Raw genomic sequence first — 19,379 nt, forward strand, 5'->3', positions numbered from 1 at the left:
GCTTCAAACTTCGACATCACATCACCTCCTGATGTAGTTTTCCTTGAATTGATTGTCCGGTAAATGGCAATTCATTTTGAACCGACAGGAAGAAGATAGACTAAAGGTCACGGCCTTCTGATGCTGAAGAGGTTAAATTAATTGGAGATTGCGTCTTCTTCTAACGAAAGGATTCTCTGTTCGAATAATATCATCCACCCACCACCATTTCAAACATACAAACGTCAGCATGACGTTTCAATTTTCAATATCTATCACATCGTATGACACGGAAATCAAAAGAAACGAATTTTACCTGGCTCGTATGTGTTATTTCCATGGAGACGACAAGTCTAGAAAGTATGGACAGGTGGAGAGAGGTACTTTCTGGAATTTTTTGTCTTGATGCTGTTTGTTGCTTTTCTACTATTGTACCTAGAATTAGTGCTTGCTAAAAATTGTAGAGAAAAAAAAGGATTTCACTGGTTTCCATTGCGGATCCGGAGAAATGTGCCAATCAGAAGATGAGTAGTGGCATGAAAAAATTTCGTGTCTCTGAGGCGGTATATGACTTCTCTTACATTTCATATTCCAGCAGCGCTGCTGGTTGCTGCAGTTAACGACAACGTAGGGGGAAGCTCGACTTCAACTATTTGGATTTTTCTGTGCAGGACTCTGAAATGTTCTAGGGCTTGCTTTTGATCGTCTCGTCTCGTTCTCCGATCGTTCTCACTCGCAGTTCTGTCAGTTTCTTTTCAACACGCACAAGATCCGGTTTGTATTATGGAGGTGGATCACAGCTCTTTATTTTGTTTTTTTTTTTTTACTAATTTTTTTGCCTTCGTTGTGATCGGACTTTATCTCGATGAAGTTTTCTCTGTTGTGATTCTGAAGTAAGGTTCCGATGCATGCAGAATGGAGTTCTGCATATGAGATGTATGAAGAATGAAAGCTGATGAATTGGAATAATGTCTAGTAATTTTGAGGAGAGTCTCGAGTTGGCTTTTTATTAGATATCTGAAGTAGAAGATGACTGAAACTCTGAGAAAGATCTGGAGATTTAGGAACTCTTGCATGTTTGATGAGTATATAGTGATTTAGTGACTCGTGCATGTTGAGATATTTGCTTGCAAAGACATTAAGTAACAGGGACAATCTTTCACTGCCTAGGGTACTTTCGTCGAGATTTAGTTTGATAGCCTTGGGATGTAGTGTTTGATATCCCTTTAGACCTTCCAGTCCGCATACTGCATTTTTGTCACTAAGAGGTCGTTTTGGAGTCATGATAATAGCGATTTTAGTGATAAGCTCTACTATATTTAAATAAAAATATCTTGTGATCCAGCCAGATATATAAGAGAATTCACCAAAGAAACTTGATTATAGCCAAGAGGAACATGCTTAATGTGTGTCTAGAAATATTTAACCATCCATCCAAAAAGTTAGGATTTTCCCCTTATCACAGCATCACTTTCATTTCCCTCAGAGGTTCCTGGAAGATCCGTAAACTGGCTGATAAAGGCATATTCTACATCCTGTGAGTAAGGCAGGATGATGTTCAATGGAAGCCAAGAAATACAAGATTCTTTTACAAGTCCATGTAGACTGCATAATAAAATGTTTGGTGCACTACTTGGCTAATATCTGAGATTGCCATGTAAATGATTAGCCACCTAAATCATATTAGGATCTATTAATTAAAATATATGTTTAAGTAACAATGGCTTGATCTTCAAATTTTATCCCAATTGCTCTCTTTAAAGCCCTTGGGATTATCTGGCAATCGTATTATCCTGCCTCCACATCACTGGTTGAGAAAGGATTGCTTGCAGCATTTTCTGTTGTTGTCTGTTAGCAGAGAGGAAATAGAATTGATATGTGCACTATATGAAGGTTGAGAACAGTTTAACATTGACAAAAGATGGAATGAGGATCGACTGTTTCCAGTTTCAACGGAATTTCAATTATCTTAAAATGCTTACTAAATTGGAGGCGCTTATGCTTTTCTCATGGATCAATTTGTCTCAAGTTATATTCTCTTTGCTCATGGTTAATGTGGATATCACTTCTAGTGCTTCAGAGATTAATCACCGAAGAAGCTACTTCTGCAAAGTCGACTGAGCTGGTCCATGTTCCACTGTTTGATATGACCAATGGAGAAACGCCAGAGGTGGTGTCCATCTCATTAATTTATCAATGCTTGTTTTTTCTGATGTTAATTTCCTGTTTTGTTAGGTTCTAGGTGGTAGTTTCAACTATTCTATGTGTTGATATTGAAGCTTGCTTTTCTCTGTTTTAATTTTTATTTGCTTGCTTAATGAACTGTAGCTCATTCATTTTCCAATCTCAGTGATATGACTCTTCCAAATGGAGACATCTATGTTGGTGCTTTCGAGGGATCTCTTCCTCATAGAATGGGAAGATACACTTGGTCTGATGGGACAGTTTATGAAGGTGAATGGGACAAGGGGAAAATGACTGGAAGAGGACAGATAAGTTGGTTGACAGGGGCCACCTATGAAGGTGACTTTGCTGGGGGTTACCGTCATGGTTGTGGAACTTTTAGTGGAGCTGATGGTGCCGTTTATGATGGGGCTTGGCGCATGAACGTACAGCATGGTCTGGGAAGGAAAATTTTTCCTAATTCAGATACTTATGAGGGTCATTGGAAGGAAGGAGTGATAGAAGGCACTGGAACATACAAGTGGAGCTGTGGGAACACATACATTGGTAACTGGAAAGGGGGCAAGATGTGTGGCAGAGGACTGATGAAATGGGCTAATGGTGACTTGTATGATGGCTTATGGTTGGATGGGTTAAAACATGGATCTGGTTCATACAAGTTTGCCGATGGGGCCTACTATGTTGGAACATGGAGCAAAGGATTGAAGGATGGACTTGGCACTTTCTTTCCTGCAGGGAGCAAACTTTCTTATTTGAGCCAGTACTTTGTCTGCGACAAAAATTGTGATTGTAAACCCAGTCTGGAAAAATGTGAAGATAAGAAACCAAGTTTTCGAAGAACCCTTTCTGAAAAACTATTGATAAATGCCCTCTTTAGGAATTCTGGTCGAATTTCTAGTAGGTCTGCCTCATTGGATGGTTGGAGTCACTCAAATTCTATTAAAAATGTTCTGTTACCAGACTTCCCATCATCATTGTCGTGTGCTTCTGGCAAAGATCAGGAAGAGGTTGAGGGGGGTGCTCTTGTCTATGTAAGGGAGTACATGCAAGGGATCTTGGTTGCAGAGACCATTCAAACTAATGTGGCAGAATTGTTGAATAGAAATAGAAGGCAGAGAAAATGGCAGAAAAAGGAAGTGAAAAGATCCGGAGAAACCATACATAAAGGCCACAGTAGCTACTATCTGATGCTTAATCTGCAACTTGGAATTAGGTAAATGTTCTTTTATTTCATCAGTCAAATGCTTCTAGTGCAGGATGAAAAAGATATGGAAACAGATGAATGTTACAGAGCTTGGGAATGGTTTCACCTCCTCTAATCTCATGAAAGGACTTATGTGCCCCTTGTTGAAACATCCAGTCGTCTAGAGAAGAGGTTATCAACGATAATTCATTGTTTGGTTCCCCACACTGGTAGCTAGCATTCATATAGCGGACTCCGATGCATCCAATTGTCTCTTGTAGATGATGAATTCCTTTCTAACATTCAGCATGACAGGGTTTTCCTTTTTCCAATCCTCAAGTATATTTTTGCAACACATTGAGAAACTTATTTTCTAGTCTACAGGTACACTGTTGGAAAGATTACACCAGTTCCCATGCGTGAAGTACGTTTCTGTGATTTTGGACCTCAAGCTAGGATATCCATGTACTTTCCAAGAAAAGGTTCACAATTTACCCCTGCACACAACTCCATAGGCTTTCATTGGAAGGATTATTGTCCAATGGTTTTCAGGTAGTTACTCATGCTTGGTTTCACGCTTCTGGCTGATGTGCACAATATTACCAGAAACAGATGTGAAATGGAAGTTCTAACAAGTACTAAGACTTGACTGACTCATTGCTGCAGGAGATGTTTTTTGTAGTAAATTTGGATTTATTCATTCTCTGTTAGTTTTTTCAGAAATCTGAGGGAAATGTTCAAGATAGATGCAGCTGATTACATGATGTCCATATGTGGTGTTGATGGTCTTCGAGAGCTTTCATCCCCTGGGAAAAGTGGTTCTATATTTTACCTTTCACAAGATGAAAGATTCATTATAAAGACTTTGAGGAAGTATGAGCTGAAGGTTGGACTTTTTTTTTTTACAACAGTAGCCAAAGGCTTAGCAGATTTACCTTCTTGCTCATCAAACTTCAACTATGTATTCTTGTCCTTTATGCCTGTTGACATTAAATCTTACAATGAATTAAAGACAAAATCGACTGAATTTCTCTTGTTTTCTCTTCCATTGAAGTAATTGTATTAAGTGGCACATCCCATCTTAATTGTATCAATCTATTGGCCACTAGCCACTATCTTTTCTATGCATCATGTTAAATTAGGTCCAAGTGTCACGCGGTCAGATTTTGGGCTAAGTCTGTCTAGCTCAGCGGAATATCTACCTTGTGCGGCCTAGCTCTTCCGAAGAACTAGTCAGCCTCCTTGAGCCTCGGATCTTCCCACCGATACTTCACACAAGAAGTTGCAAGCCAAAAGGGACAACGAAAAGACCAAGATATAGAAGAGAAAAGCCTACTTTGTATTGAGAATACAAGATTACAAAGGGTGGCCAAACACTCTTGAAGGCCAAGGCTAAAAACTCTCTCTATACACTGAAAGAACAAAGAATGCTAAGAATCCGAAATTCCTCCCTTTACAATGGGAGAGGCCCCTCCTATTTATAGCCTCCTCCCTTGGGCTTTAGAAGGCTCAGAATCCGTCCTGGGCCTTTGAAATCTCTAAAAACGCCCAGAAATTCGCCAGATCCCGAAAATTCAGTTTCTGGCGTCAAGGGCGCCCTGGTCAGGCGGGCGCTTGGCGACCTGGTCCTGAGGAAACCCCATTTCGTGCGCGGCTGGAGTCCTGGTCGAGCGGGCACCTCAGGAAACCCCATTTCGAGCGGGAGCGCCTGCACCTGGAGTCCTGCCACGTGCGCGCCTGCGCCTGGCGTCCTGCCGGGCGCAACCCCATTTCGCCCTGCCTGGAGTCCTGGTCGCGTGCAGGCGCAACCCCATTTCGCCCTGCCTGGAGTCCTGGTCGCGTGCGGGCAACCCCATTTCGCCCAGCCTGGAGTCCAGGTCATGCGCCAGCAACCCCATTTCGCCCCGCCAGGAATCCTGGTCGCGCGCAACCCCATTTCGCCTCGCCAAAAGTGTCTGTTGGCGTGCTGCCTTGTGTCTGGGCTGGCTGCTGGGGTTGTTGCGTACCTTGCTGCTTGCCCATCCATTTGGCAAGGGTAAGTACGTCTTCTTCTGCTGCAGCTGATTCCGGGCCGGCCATATGTGCGCCCCTCTGGGCCATGCCATTGCACTTGGTCTTGGCCGTCTATTGCTGTGCATTGGACTTGCATAGTCTTCGGCCTTGGTGTTTGGCCACACCATGGCTTTATCCCCCGTCTCATACTCCCACCGCCATAAGGCAGACGCCCTCGTCTACATCCCTTGGCCATAGTGGACCACCTCCTTCTCGGATTGCTACAACTCGGCAATGTCTTGCCATGTTGTCTTACTTTCCGGTTGACCCTGCCACTTTGCCAAGTATTGCGTCCTCTGGGGTTTCCCCCTTTGGTGCTCCTCTCAGTCTTTATAAGTTCCGTTTGGCCGTCCATCTGAGGATGAAAACTAGTGGAAAAATTTTGAGTAATTTCCAATAGTTTAGTTAACTCAGTCCAGAATTTTTTTGTGAATCTGGGGTTACGATCACTAATGATCGTTGTGGGCACGCCCCAGTTCTTCACCACTTGTGCTATGAATGCTCGAGCAGCCTCCTCTGCTGTACAATCACTTGGCACTGTTACGAATGTTCCGTGCTTTGTAACCTGGTCCACCACTACCATGATAGACCCAAACCCTTCTTTCTTGCGCAAACCAGAAAGGAAGTCCATTGAAATAGACTCCCACGGCCGTTTTGGAATGGGCAAAGGCTGTAACAAGCCTCCGGGCTTTCTTTGTTTCATCATATCATGTTGATAGATAAAACATGTGTACACAAAGTCCTCCACATCGCTCTCCATGTCCAGCCAATAATACTGGCCACAGAGCAAGGCCAACGTCCGTCTTTGGCCTGGTTGTCCTGCCCACCAAGAATCATGGCATTCCCTCAAGCGGTCATGTCGTAGGTAATCGTACTTAGGCACATAAAGTCGATTACCTTTGTTCTTGAGCAGTCCGTCGTCAAGCCATAGTCTTCTCCTCTCACCCAAAGTTGCAACTTGCACAATGCTGAAGGTCTGGGCGTCTTGGTGAAGTCTAGTGCGAATCCGGTCTAGCAACGAAGTACTAACATGTGTAATTGCTGCTAAGACTCGTAATCGCCAAGTCGCATTTTCCGTTTCTGCGACAAGATGGTCCTGCATGTGCACAAGCACACCTTGCACAAAGCGCATGTCTCTTGCATCTATGTGTGCATCGTGCGCCACATCAGGTTTTGCTGCTACCATACCGCGCGTGGTGCGCGTGAAGCAAGTGCCGACGCATGTGCTGCACGTATATCCGTCTCACACAGCTGCTACCGCATCGCGCGTGAAGGGTCTGCCGCTTGCCGCCTCACACCTTGAGGTTACTGAGCATTGTTCGCATAGCGCCACACGCACCTCTGCCTCTGCTGCACGCAAGAATTTTGTTTCTGAGCGTGTTCCAGCAATGCAATCTGGTGTTGTGCGCTGTATATGCGCCAATACCTTTGTGCCATTTTCTCCATCAAAAGGCATAGCAGAATCCGTTTTTCTGCTTAAGGTATCTGCAACAGCATAGGCTTTCCCCAACTTGTACCTCATCTCAAAGTCAAACTCGGCCAAGAAAACTTGCCACCGAGCTTGCTTTGGGCTGAGCTTGCTAGCATGGAAGTATCCGTCGTCGAGCCAGAATTTTCTCGTCTCATACTCCCACCGCCATAATGCAGACGTCCTCGTCTGCGCACCATCACCATACGCCACCCACTCATGGTTGGCTTGCTGCTTCTGCCAGCAGTTTCTGGAACGCAGCACTGGATATGGCGCATTTCTATTGTCTCTCCTAGCAACACCGGATCTGGCATCTCCATGCTGCCTCTCCCAGCATTTCCAGGAAAGCAGCACAGGATCTGGCGCCTTGCTGCTGTCTCTCCCGGCAGTACAGGAACTGGCACCTCCTTGCTGCCTTTCCCAGCAATTTCTGGAAATGGCGCTTCCCTGCTACCTTTCCCAGCAGTTTCTGGAAAACAGCACCGGATCTACCGCCTTGTTGCTGTCTCTCCCAGCAATACAGGAACTGGCACCTCCTTGCTGCCTTTCCCAGCAGTTTCTGGAAAGCAGCTCTGGATCGGGCGCCTCTCTGCTGTCTCTCCCAGCAGAAGCGGAACTGGCGCCTCTCTGCTGTCTCTCCCAACAAAAGCGGAACTGGCACCTCCCTGTTGCCTTTCCCAGGAGTTCCTGGAAAGCAGCACCGGATCGGGCGCCTCTCTGCTATCTCTTCCAGCAGAACCAGAACTGGCACCTCGCTGCTACCTTTCCCAGGAGTTCCTGGAAAGCAGCACCAGATCGGGCGCCTCTCTGCTGTCTCTCCCAGCAGAACCGGAAATACTCCCTGCTGCCTTTCCCAGGAGTTCCTGGAAAGCAGCACCGGATCGGGCACCTCTCTGTTGTCTCTCCCAGCAGAACCGATCTTGACATCTCCTTGCGAACCTTCTCCATTCACAAGGGCTCTCTCGCATAGAGTGAGTCTTGCCCCCACTTCTTTTGCGATGGTCTTAAAGTCTCCGTCCACTCTCTGGATTTCAGTTTGCATCACTGCCATGGCACTATGTACGTTGTCCACAAACCTTTGGAACTAGTTAGGGACAGGGTGTAGGCCATGCGCAATGTCACATACGAACTCCTCTAGTCTTAAAAGCTGATTTTTCAAGCTAACAAGCCTGGACTTGAAATCACCAAAACGTAAATCGTTTTCAGAGAGTGTTTCCATACCTCTTGCTGCTACTTCCCCACTTGTGGATGTCATGGATGGAATGTTGCTCTGATACTAGTTGTCACGCAGTCAGATTTGGGCTAAGTCCGTCTAGCCCAGCGGAATATCTACCCTGTTCGGCCTAGCTCTTCCGAAGAACTAGTCAGCCTCCTTGAGCCTCGGATCTTCCCACTAATACTTCACACAAGAAGTTGCAAGCCAAAAGGGACAACGAAAAGACCAAGATATAGAAGAGAAAAGCCTACTTTGTATTGAGAATACAAGATTACAAAGGGTGGCCAAACACTCTTGAAGGCCAAGGCTAAACTCTCTCTCTATACACTGAAAGAGCAAAGAATGCTAAGAATCCGAAATTCCTCCCTTTACAATGGGAGAGGCCCCTCCTATTTATAGCCTCCTTCCATGGGCTTTAGAAGGCTCAGAATCCGTCCTGGCCCTTTGAAATCTCTAAAAACGCCCAGAAATTGCCAAATCTCAAAAATTCGGTTTCTGGCATCAAGGGCGCCCTGGTCAGGCGGGCGCCTGGCGACCTAGTCCTGAGGAAACCCCATTTTTTGCGCAGCTGGAGTCCTGGTAGAGCGGGCGCCTCAGGAAACCCCATTTCGCGTGCGGGCACCTGCCTGCGCCTGCGCCTGGAGTCCTGCTGCGAGCACGCCTGCGCTGGGCGCAACCCCATTTCGCCCTACCTGGAGTCCTGGTCGCGCGCGGGCAACCCCATTTAGCCCCGCCTGGAGTCCTGGTCGCGTGCAGGCAACCCCATTTCGCCCAGCCTGGAGTCCAGGTCGCGCGCGCGCAACCCCATTTCGCCCCGCCAGAAGTGTCTGTTGGCGTGCTGCCTTGTGTCTGGGCTGGCTGCTGGGATTGTTGCGTACTTTGCTGCTTGCCCATCCGTTTGGCAAGCGTAAGTACGTCTTCTTCCGCTGCAGCTGATTCCGGGCCGGCCATATGTGCGCCCCTCTGGGCCGTGTCATTGCACTTGGCCTTGGCCGTCACTGCTATTGCTGTGCACTGGACTTGCACAGTCTTCGGCCTTGGTGTTTGGCCACACCATGGCTTTATCCCCCGTCTCACCAAGGCCCTATCCCAAAATGACTAGTCAACTTAGGAAACCTCTTTCCCAACTAATAAACTCAAGATCTTTGTACTCACTAATCCATGCAGGACTATTCTTTAACACTCCCCCTCACGTGTAGACCATCTTTTGTGGCTCTACAAGTGAATAATTTTAGGAGTAGGCATTTGTGGCTCTACAGGTGGATAGTTTTAGGTGTAGGCCCTCTTTTGTGGCTCTACAAGTAGATAGTTTTAGGTGCAAGCTCACATATGAATACTTGCTCTGTTACCATGTTAAATTGGGTCCAAGGCCCTATCCCAAAATGACTAGTCAACTTAGGAAACCTATTTCCCAACTAATAAACTCAAAATCTTTGTACTCACTAATCCATGTGGGGCTATTCCTTAACACATCCTGCTTTTATTCTGGACCAACTCTCTTATCCATGAGGTGAGGCTGGTTTCAATTGTATAACCTTTCTTCACCCTTTTGGTCAGGTTTCAACTCTCATATAGGACATTTCACCGTTTCAAGCATGTTCGTGTAACATAACCTTCCAAATTCTTGTTTATCTTAGTCATAAAATATATATATTGCATGTGACATCCTCTGAAAATTTCCATCTGGAAAGATCAGGCCTTGGTCATGACTTACATTCTTTTAAAAAATTATAATGTTACATATGAAAAAAGGAATGTGTAATCTGGTCTTTGTAAATTAGATGCACCCATTTTTATTTAGCCATTATATGGATCTAGTTGCTTTATTCTTGCCATATTGTACTCTTCCTATTATTCAGGCTTGATTTTTTTTTTTTTTTTTTAATACTGAGCTTATTTTCAGAACATAAAAAAAAAAGATAATGACGCTCGTTCTTAAAAAAGGAAAGATCATGGCATTATTACAGTATGATGCAAAAAGTTGATGATCTTGTTAATAACTCTCCCAAGGGGTTAAAATTCAAATGCAGCCAAAAGTTGGCAGGAACAGGTCCAACTTCCACACCCTTTAAATATGAAAATTTGCATCTTTTGGGAGCAAAAATTAATCTTTCAGCGCTCGCAAACCAATGATAAGCTTAAAGGGGCTCCAACAATGCCCACCTATTAATCTCACTGTTATCTTAAGACAACAACTTTAAAATGACATTAACAACAGCTACACAATTAAATCAAGATTGCTTCATATGCTTAGAATTGTGCCGAGCATTGGCAAAAGGGCCTTGTCTTTGGATAATATGACCAACAGAAGATTTGTGTTTTTTCAGGTTCTACTGAAGATGCTACCAGGCTATTACAATCATGTCCAAACTTATGACAATACCCTCATAACAAAATTTTTTGGGCTCCACCAAATAACTTTGAGAGGTTCAAGAAAGGTAGTGGATTTGTCCTAACTAGTGAGTTCTTCTTGAATCTGCTAGCACTTTTATGCTGTTCTCTTGCAGGTCCGGTTTGTAGTGATGGGGAATATGTTCTGCACAGAACTGCGTATTCACCGTCGGTATGACTTAAAAGGATCATCTCAGGGAAGATCTACAAACAAGTGTAAAATTGATGAAACCACCACATTGAAAGATCTTGATCTTTCATATGCGTTTCGTTTGGAAAAATCCTGGCGTGAGTCTCTTTTCAAGTAAGTTGTTGTGGTCTTCCTGAGTTTGGAAAACGTTAATTCTAGTCTTCCATAAAAAATGAAATAGAAGAAATAACAATAAAGCCATTTTTTGGAAGATGTCTTTTTTATATATTTGAAAACATCAATTTTATTTGAAAACATGAATCCACCTTCAGATAGTGATCTTGTTCCTTATGTTTTGTCTTTGGCAATCATTTCATATCATAATATTTTTAACATTAAAAATTCCTGGTTGAACAAACAAAGTTTAGGAGTTTAGATGGTAATGTTAAAAGATAATAAATATAACTGTGGGAAGTTTCTAGAAAGAAACTGAAACTTTTCTCATCTTTGAAAACTTTTTATTGATGTTTTAAAATCTTATTTCTGAATTATCATTATAGAGTACTATGTGCAGACAAATTTCACTGGATTGTATGTTTCTGGAGTCCCAATGCATAATTGACTATAGCCTGTTGCTGGGATTACACTTTCGAGCTCCTGATCATCTGAAGGCCGTTGTGGAACCTCAGGATATTTTGCGTGCTACAGATTTCATTGCTGATGATGGTAATATCTCTTTCAATGTTGGGTGTCAAAACTGAACTTGGTTAGCCATTTCCTCACCCCACATTATCATTTATAACTTTCATATGGCATGCAGAGACTAGGAAACATACAGGCATTTGGTTCCATAGAAGTAGTTTTAAGGAATAAATTCCATGGTAAAATTTTAGTGAAAGAAGCAAACTAGGCAGTTTATTTGACAGTTGAAAAGCCAAAGTTTATTGAAATAAATGGTTTGTACATACCCCTGAAATATGGCATTGTAAGACAGTTGAGAGTTGAAAGAAGAAAGAAAGAGAAGAAGAAGAGAGGAAGAACTGCTGTAGAAGATGGCAGTCTTGTTAGAGGTCTTAATCGACCCTAATTTTATATTATTCATCACTTAAGTGAAATTAAAAACTACTTTTGCCCCCCATAACAATAACATCTATCAACATCTATGTACTCCCTAATTCCTGACATAATCCAATTACAATGAAACTAGAAACTCTTCTAAACAAAGAGGGACATAAGTACACATAAATACAGTGAAAAAACAAAATAAGCCTTCTTAACTGGCATAATGCCTACATTCCACTGAATTTCAGATTAATCCTGACATACCCCTATAGTATCAAGAAAACTGCTTATATACACCCATTGTTATTTCTTCCAGCTAACTCCAACTTTGACACACTCATGACAATGAACTTATGGCTTTTATATGTTGTTCATTTTAGCTGTGCAATGTGGACCCTCATAAGTGATGTAATTCCCACCTAGTAATCATCTTTTGTGGGGCAATGTTAAATTGGTCCCATATTACTAGTTTTTTTTTTGAAATAGGTCCCATATTACTAGTACAAGTCCACACTGAATAATCAAGGGTCTATATGGTCCAGAGTGATAAGTTTAGAAAATTTAATAGCAGAGGCATGTAGGTAGTTCTAGTGATAGTCCTGGGGCATGTAGGTAATTGACCCTCCGTAAAGATAAGGAGTTTGAAAGCTGTTAGATGCATTAAAGAGTGTATAAAGTTAATCATAAACTTTGTTTTTCCGATTCGGATATATTGTATCTGATTGTTGTTCTTAGTGTTTAGTGGACTCTCCATTTTGTTTTCTTATTTTAATGACACTTTTACTTCAAACATAAATATAATATGTTTTAAGTATACAAATTTTTTTGTCTCTTAGAACTTGTAAGTCTTATTAATAATTTCAAAATTAAGTACAAGGAGGGACAAATATCAGACCTCTGCCGGCCGTGGATTGCCTTTTGAACTTTGTCAGCTCCTACGATATGGGGGGGAAACCATTTTTTTGCAGAGGGCGGTCACTAAAATGGATTACTTTGCCCCATTTCGGCTGAATAATGAGCTGATTGGAGGGTGTCAAAGACGTGGCCCTAAGACAGAATAGAGTGATTGATGTTCTCAGTGATCCCTCTAATTGATATCTGGCTGCCCTAAAAGTTCGGTATATCTGTGTGTGTGTGTGTGTGTGTGGGTGGGGTGGGGGGGGGGGGGGAGGGGGGGTGGGGGTTGCATTGCTACCCCGCCCCATTTTCAGCCGAATAATGAGCTGGTAAGAGGAGGGTGTCAAGGACGTGGCCCCAAGACAGAAAAGAGTGATTGATGTTCTCAGTGCTGCTCCTAAAAGTTTGGTGATATATTTCTTTCGTTACATGCTAAAAGATGGCTACAGTAGAGATTTTCCATAGGTCTCTCCCTGTTTTAGGCAATGTGATTGTTAAGTTTTGACCTGGGAAGTCTGAATTGGGTGGGGAAAATAGGTTTAAACGCTGTACTTTTCCTGAATTGCCCCCAAATTATATTGCTTACTTGCAATACAGAAATAAGTGATTGGCTGTTTCCTCCTCTTGGTTACTCGGCCTGCACAATGAATTAACAATCTGTTGTCCCCTTTTGGTTAACTCATCACATGTTAGAACCCTTTTCCATGCTGCTGTCCATAAGAAATGAGTTGCCTTTGGGAGCTGATCAATTTTCCAAGCTATAGCTGGTTTTGAGTCAGATACTGACACTTTAGCCGGCCACACTCTTGTACTACTGTGGTGAAGATCCCTGCTGTCATCACCCAACCCAGAGATGAAGATGCTGTGCACAAGCAGCAGCATCCTAATAGAGCAATCAATTTCCCCCTCACTAAATGATCATCAGCAATTAAAGTTCCAACCCAACCGGCAGGATTTTCTGTTCTGGAATCTGCCACTGAAAATTCTTTATTAAGTCCCAGTCTGAAAAGGTTGGGGAATTCTGAAACTAGATTATAAGTTCCCACCCCGTGGACAAGCCAGAATGTGACTTTTGGCCCATTATGAGCATGAAAACAGAGTTTCTCTGAGTTTTGAACCTCTAGTTTGCAGATATTTCTCCACAAATAAGATGATCAGCATGTTGCAGAGTCAGGAGGCAGTCAATCTGGAGGATTGTAATTGTATTTAGAGCATATGACTTCATTCCATAACGCCTCTTTATCTGCTCATAATCTCCAAAACCATGTAGAGAGCATGCTTGATTCATGCATCTTTTTTCTTTTTAATTTCAGACCAAATAAACTTGAATATTTGAGCTTTTCTTCAAACTCTAATCCAAAATAAGGGCATCAATGAAAATTTTCATACTTTGTAATCCGAATATGATTACAGTACTAGGATGTGACTATCCATATCCAACCACTTCAAGCTTTGTAATATCCGTTGAATTTGAATTGGCTAACATGTCAGAAACCCTACACTGTTTAGACCAACACTTGAGTGGTTGAAATATGAGTGTTTTTTGTTGAGGAGTTGAATATGAGTTACCATATTCTATATCATGACATTGGAGTCCCGGATGCCATTCAGATGATAAAGCTTATAAACATACCACAACATCTTTGCAAGCCGAGAATTGTCAGAAACTCTCGTTTTTGTTGAATGCACTGGTAGAATATCTATAGTGCCTTCAACTAACTGCTTCTACTTCGCTATTGTAACTCCCTCGCTACTTTATGGGCTGGAATGCATGAACCTTAAGCACAATCTGGAGGTCGTAGTTCAAGTGAACTGTGAACAATCACATAGACCAAGCATGGGGCACTGGTCATCTGGTGGGCAATACATGAGTGTGAAGGCCTGAAAGCAAGTTTTGACACTCAGACCTACTCTCAATGATGAAGTTCGTTGTTTGAAGTGGTGGAGACCTTCACCCATAGCATAGCTAGCATGAGTTACACTTGACAAACAATAGTTTGAACTTTGAAGTGGTGGCAACTTGTGTGCCTCTTGCGGCTTGCATGGGCAGCAATGCATAATTTAGTGTCAGGAGTTCAAGGACATTGCTGGGCCTAAGGTAATAAATACACTTAGCAAGCTTGGTAATATGAATCATGTGCTTGACGAAGAGATATGGACATGGATCAGATGGCATTGGACATTGACAAATCTATGTACAAAATGCAGGTAGCTGGGGAAGCAACATTGCACTTTGATGGTTTGACGGCATGCAGAGGGGAAGGTATCTGGCTAGACTGCATAACAGGATAACCAATTCAATAGTGTACGACTCAAGATTCTGGGTTGGCAAACATTTCCAAAGCATGCTCATGTACTAGCTGCATTATGGGTTGACACAAGGAGGGATACTCCTTGTTGGCATTCAGAAATAGAAATAATTGACATAATCCTAGCTGTTGTATGGGATTGTTATGACAATGTAACACCACCAAATAAAAGAAATAAAGTTCAGTGACAAATCTGAATTATGAGTAATGCAGCTACTAGCTTCTCAACTCTTAAGGAGTACCTGGTTCTCAAAGTAAAAAGAGAAGAAATTGAAATTTTCAGGTTGGGTTTTCGTAACTAAGTTATTGAGGAGCTATTCTCAGCAAAAGGAAAGATAAACAATGGTGCTCCAACATCAAAAAAGAAAAACATGTATTAATCTTCAAAACTTGTTAAAAGTTACAGTAGAATCACCACAATGAAAATAAGTAACATCACCACAATGTAAATGTCCTAGGGTTATCATCCTAATTAAAATTGAATTGTGACTTTCAATAATGAAATCAGTAGCTAAGAAAGAATGCCAGCAACTAATTTAGATGAAAACTACTAATAATGGACTAACTTTGGAACTTTCCTTAAATTAACTACTAATCAAGAAAACTCTCCTAATTGGGGCTGTAGACAAACTAGGAAACTAATAAAAGTGGAAGCATGCCGACTTTCTCTAGATAGAAATTACTAGAGTAGAGTACTTTTCTGAAATAGTGACTTTTTAAAAATAGAAAATCCAGTATTTTAATCTTCTTCTTTCTTGTTCTTCTTCATTCTTTTATATATATTTTATTGTTTTGGATGACTTCCTTCTTCGACATTTGACCCATGTACTACATCAAACTGCCATCTGACAAGGTTAATCATCTTGCTGTGAGACCTTTGACAAAGGAGTAGATGGTTGTGTCAGTCACTGTAGAAATTTTCTTCTTGCTATCCTTGTCTGCACTCATGACATACAGCATGCCAGTTTGGTTAGGAAATCTTGTCCTTTTGATGTGACTTGAATAAAATAGTCTAAAAATACTCTTGGGCAACCGGTTTAATCTGTACTCCATTTATTTCATGTGAATGTTTACTGCTTGATATATAATCAAATTTCTTTACAACTAGGAATAGGAATGTTATTTAACTAAATATGGCAAAAATTTCCAGGTTCCACTACTGTTATGCTTCGTTCCACTGCTACTGTGATGAGATAACATTCTCGGGAGTTCGCCCTATATATTCGTCATGTCTGTAGCTTGTTCTTTTGCTATCAAATTTCTCTGTAAAGTCATGCTAATCACACTTTGCACACAGATGGATTCTTGCTGCTCGACCCATTGTGCCAATCAAAGGGCCTGCTTTTGGTCACCCATAAACCGGATTCTGTCAGCTCCTTGCCAGGTTCACACATCAGAGGTGGCACACTGAGAGCACCATCCACCGGCGATAAAGAAGTTGATCTTCTTCTGCCTGGTACTGGAAGGTAAATCACTTTCTACACCTTATGTTGATCTGTGCTTCTCTACACATAAATGGTGCCTACCATGTATGCTAGAAAATTAATCAAGGTAAATTTCTGGAAAACGCGACAAGCCAAGGGCCTTTGATCAGGTTGTTATTTAATGAAAAAATGACCAAGAAAAATTGGACTGAATGTGTAGCTACCTGACAAGTCTGGCACTGTTATTTCATGCATTTTCTTTTGCTCCAAAGTTAAAACTTTTGTTTTTTTTTCATCTTCCAATTTGTTGCCTTAGGCTTCGTGTACAGCTTGGCATCAACATGCCAGCTCAAGCCATTAAGAGGCTTCAACATGACGGATCGAATTCAGGAGCAGAAGATCGGTTTGAAGTTTATGATGTTGTTCTTTATCTTGGAATAATCGACATTCTGCAAGAATACAACATCACCAAGAAAATCGAGCACGCTTGCAAGTCATTGCAGTTTGATCCAATGACAATTTCTGCTGTTGAGCCCAAGTTTTATGCTAAACGTTTCATCGATTTCTTGGAAAAGGTTTTTCCCGAAGAAATATGAAGGATGATACTCATCTTCGATCCCTTGTTCAAATGTTCTTGCTAGGAGCAGCAGTCGTTTTGGATATTGAGCTTCACAATCATGTCAAAGAAATTGAATTGTTTTTTTTTGGCAAACTAATGTAAAGAAATTGAATTGGTCTACGGTCTCATTAACTACAAAATCTGAGATGGTCCTTGCAGAAACGCGAGGGAACTCGGCAAGACTCGGCAACTCGGAAGTCTTTTCAATTGAGTCAACAGATGCCTCTCAATTGCTTTCATTATTTGAATCAATCTCTTCAAAACTCAAATGGCGATTTAGCCCGAGCGGCAGGACGTTGAAAAAGTATCCATCGTTGTTCAGCAAATCAGGGACCAATTTTTTGGCGTTTGTCTTTTTGTCTATATCAGCTTGTATTAGATTTGGGGAGCAGAAGACGTCACGTTGTTTCAGATATGACCAAAAATTGCTTTCACTGGTCAGGGACCAATTTCAAACATTCATGTGGTGTGAAAGAAATGGTTTGGAACTAAGCCCAAAAGAGTTTTTTTTTTTTTTTTTTCCGAAAGAGGGTGGGGCACTATACAACTTTTTTTTTTCTTTTTGTATGTTTTTTAATTTATTATTCTGAAAATTCTTAATTTTTTGTAAAGTTTTAAGGATACGGGTTGATCGAGTTCAAGACAGATTCCAACTCAAACTATAAATCTTGTATCCAGTTACAACACATACCTGAAGAGGCAAATTACCTCCTTCCGATTTTTTTATATGGTGTCAGAGTTTTCGATCAACCCGTAGCTTTATCTCTATCACTTTTATTACTTTTCCTTTTACCAAATCTCTGAGCTTTCACTTTTTTAGATCAGTTCAATAATTGGGATTCAGCAACTCCGTTTCTGTCTACATGCAAGCTCGTTAACTTTTGTTTGGAGCATTTGTCCAATTCTCTGTCATTGTAGTGCCAAGCATGAGTTGATTACTCTCCAAAATTAGTTTCGCGGCCATTCATTCGAAGCAATCACATGGAAGATGATAAGGAGACAAAAACACCGATGCCAGTCCTCATCTTTTCTGATAACTGAGATTCTCTATCCCAAACCCGTGAACATCTTAATGCTTGCCTTCTTCTCCTTTAGATTCTAGTTAGCTTCTGTCTCTATCTTCCTTCTCTCTTTTTAAGAGGAAAGAGTTTCCATTCCTTCTGTAAGCGTTTCTGCTGTCTGTACTAGACAGAAAAAGAGGCTTAAACTTACCTAACCATGCAATTTACTGGTAATTCCCTCAGAGGGAAATGTCCTCCTCTGAGAGTCCCATGAATGTTCATGGGACCTTCAGATATAACCATGGCTGTTCACAGTTGTGGTTCATCACAAACTCTTTTACATGTCTTACTGTTTGACCTCTGGAGCTGATGGTTTTTCCCTCTTCCTAGCCTATGAAGCATATTTGAGGCTGTATACTTCCAAAAAAATCCATATAGATAGAGACAAACAAAAGAGAGAAGAGACCTCAAAAAATATATTTGCTATTAAGCTATTTGGAGTCAATTTCTGGAAATGACCTTCTACCCTTGTTGAGACGTTGGATGGAGATGGTGAGTGGCCTGCTGGCCACACAAGCTTCCACCACTAGAATTTTGAGGCTGAAGTAGATCCCACTGGATAGGAACCCTATACCATTGATTTCTTCTTTCTTGAAAATAACATTGAATAGCCAAACCCTACACCCCAGGCACAGAAGTTTGACTTCTACTGGGCAAATCATGAACAGTGATTGTGAAAGTCAGATAAAAGAGAAGACAGAATAGTTACTGACTTTTCTTTCAATTATCAAGGCAGTAGTGGTAGAAAAACAGGAGTGGAGAGAGAACCAGGATTAAAATATTTATTAAAAAAACAGAAAGTGATCGAATCGAGTCTCTGACTCAGAAGCAAAGCCAAGATAAAGCCCAAAAGAAAGTCAGAAACAAAAGAACAAGATGGGAGTCATGGAACAGCAGAGGCGAAGAGAGAGTAACAAGATGAGTCAGAAACTTGTCTACGTGAAATCCGCACTGTAGCCCCTAAGTTGGTATAGCCTCTCGTGACCTTTTACCCATCAGCATCAACCCAACTGCTCGTGTACGACAAACATGCATCAAAATTAGAGAGAGATTAGTCGTATATTAATGGTTTTAAGGATTCGATGTACTCGGACTGACTTGATGAACAAAACCTGTTTTTAAAGAAAAAATGGAGACAAATGGAGTTCAGAGGTCATGCTTGCATCAGTGAGAGGGCTAAGGTAAAGTTTATCGTGTACTTGTGATCCATTCATCTGTCTAATGCGTCTATATAGAGGGAGAAGAGAGAAGAACTATCGCAGAGTGATTCATTCTTGCTGAGATTAGATGGTAATAAATGAGGTGAATGGATGTTCAAACTGGGGGGAGAAAAGGTGAGGGTCACTTCTTGAAGACGAAGTAATTGTCATGGCCGATGCTCCCTCTCATTTTCCAAGAAACGTC

The 19,379-nt window shown here is 41.8% G+C and overlaps 1 protein-coding gene across 8 annotated transcripts; it reads left to right on the plus strand.

Annotated features, from left to right (window-relative positions):
* Window positions 1–284: 284 nt before the first annotated feature.
* LOC137940134 (phosphatidylinositol 4-phosphate 5-kinase 7-like) lies at window positions 285–17,406 on the plus strand. 8 transcript variants are annotated; one of them, XM_068785068.1, is made up of 11 exons: window positions 285–359; window positions 651–768; window positions 2,052–2,149; window positions 2,330–3,376; window positions 3,731–3,898; window positions 4,067–4,232; window positions 10,410–10,520; window positions 10,590–10,777; window positions 11,178–11,329; window positions 16,169–16,337; window positions 16,612–17,406. In XM_068785068.1, exons 3-11 carry the CDS (start codon window positions 2,133–2,135, stop codon window positions 16,889–16,891), a joined length of 2,298 nt encoding a protein of 765 aa, XP_068641169.1. In that variant the 5' UTR covers window positions 285–359; window positions 651–768; window positions 2,052–2,132; the 3' UTR covers window positions 16,892–17,406. The 8 variants fall into 8 exon arrangements, with proteins under 8 accessions (XP_068641169.1, XP_068641167.1, XP_068641174.1 ...); XM_068785066.1 differs by lacking the exon at window positions 285–359 and adding an exon at window positions 457–542; XM_068785073.1 differs by lacking the exon at window positions 285–359 and adding an exon at window positions 457–542 and having other exon boundaries at window positions 17,074–17,406.
* Window positions 17,407–19,379: the final 1,973 nt, after the last annotated feature.

Source organism: Aristolochia californica, unplaced genomic scaffold (genome assembly GCF_029961685.1).
Source record: "Aristolochia californica isolate CCGP_79_NKW_82.1479 unplaced genomic scaffold, dmAriCali1.0.hap1 SCAF_9, whole genome shotgun sequence".
Taxonomy (NCBI): Eukaryota; Viridiplantae; Streptophyta; class Magnoliopsida; order Piperales; family Aristolochiaceae; genus Aristolochia; species Aristolochia californica.

What these genes read in the sequence shown, in the direction of transcription:
- LOC137940134 (XM_068785068.1), top strand. An exon ending in CTTTGAGAGGTTCAAGAAAG is followed by an intron (nt 10,521 to 10,589) that starts GTAGTGGATTTG and finishes GTTCTCTTGCAG; the next exon opens with GTCCGGTTTGTAGTGATGGG. An exon ending in AGATTTCATTGCTGATGATG is followed by an intron (nt 11,330 to 16,168) that starts GTAATATCTCTT and finishes CTTTGCACACAG; the next exon opens with ATGGATTCTTGCTGCTCGAC.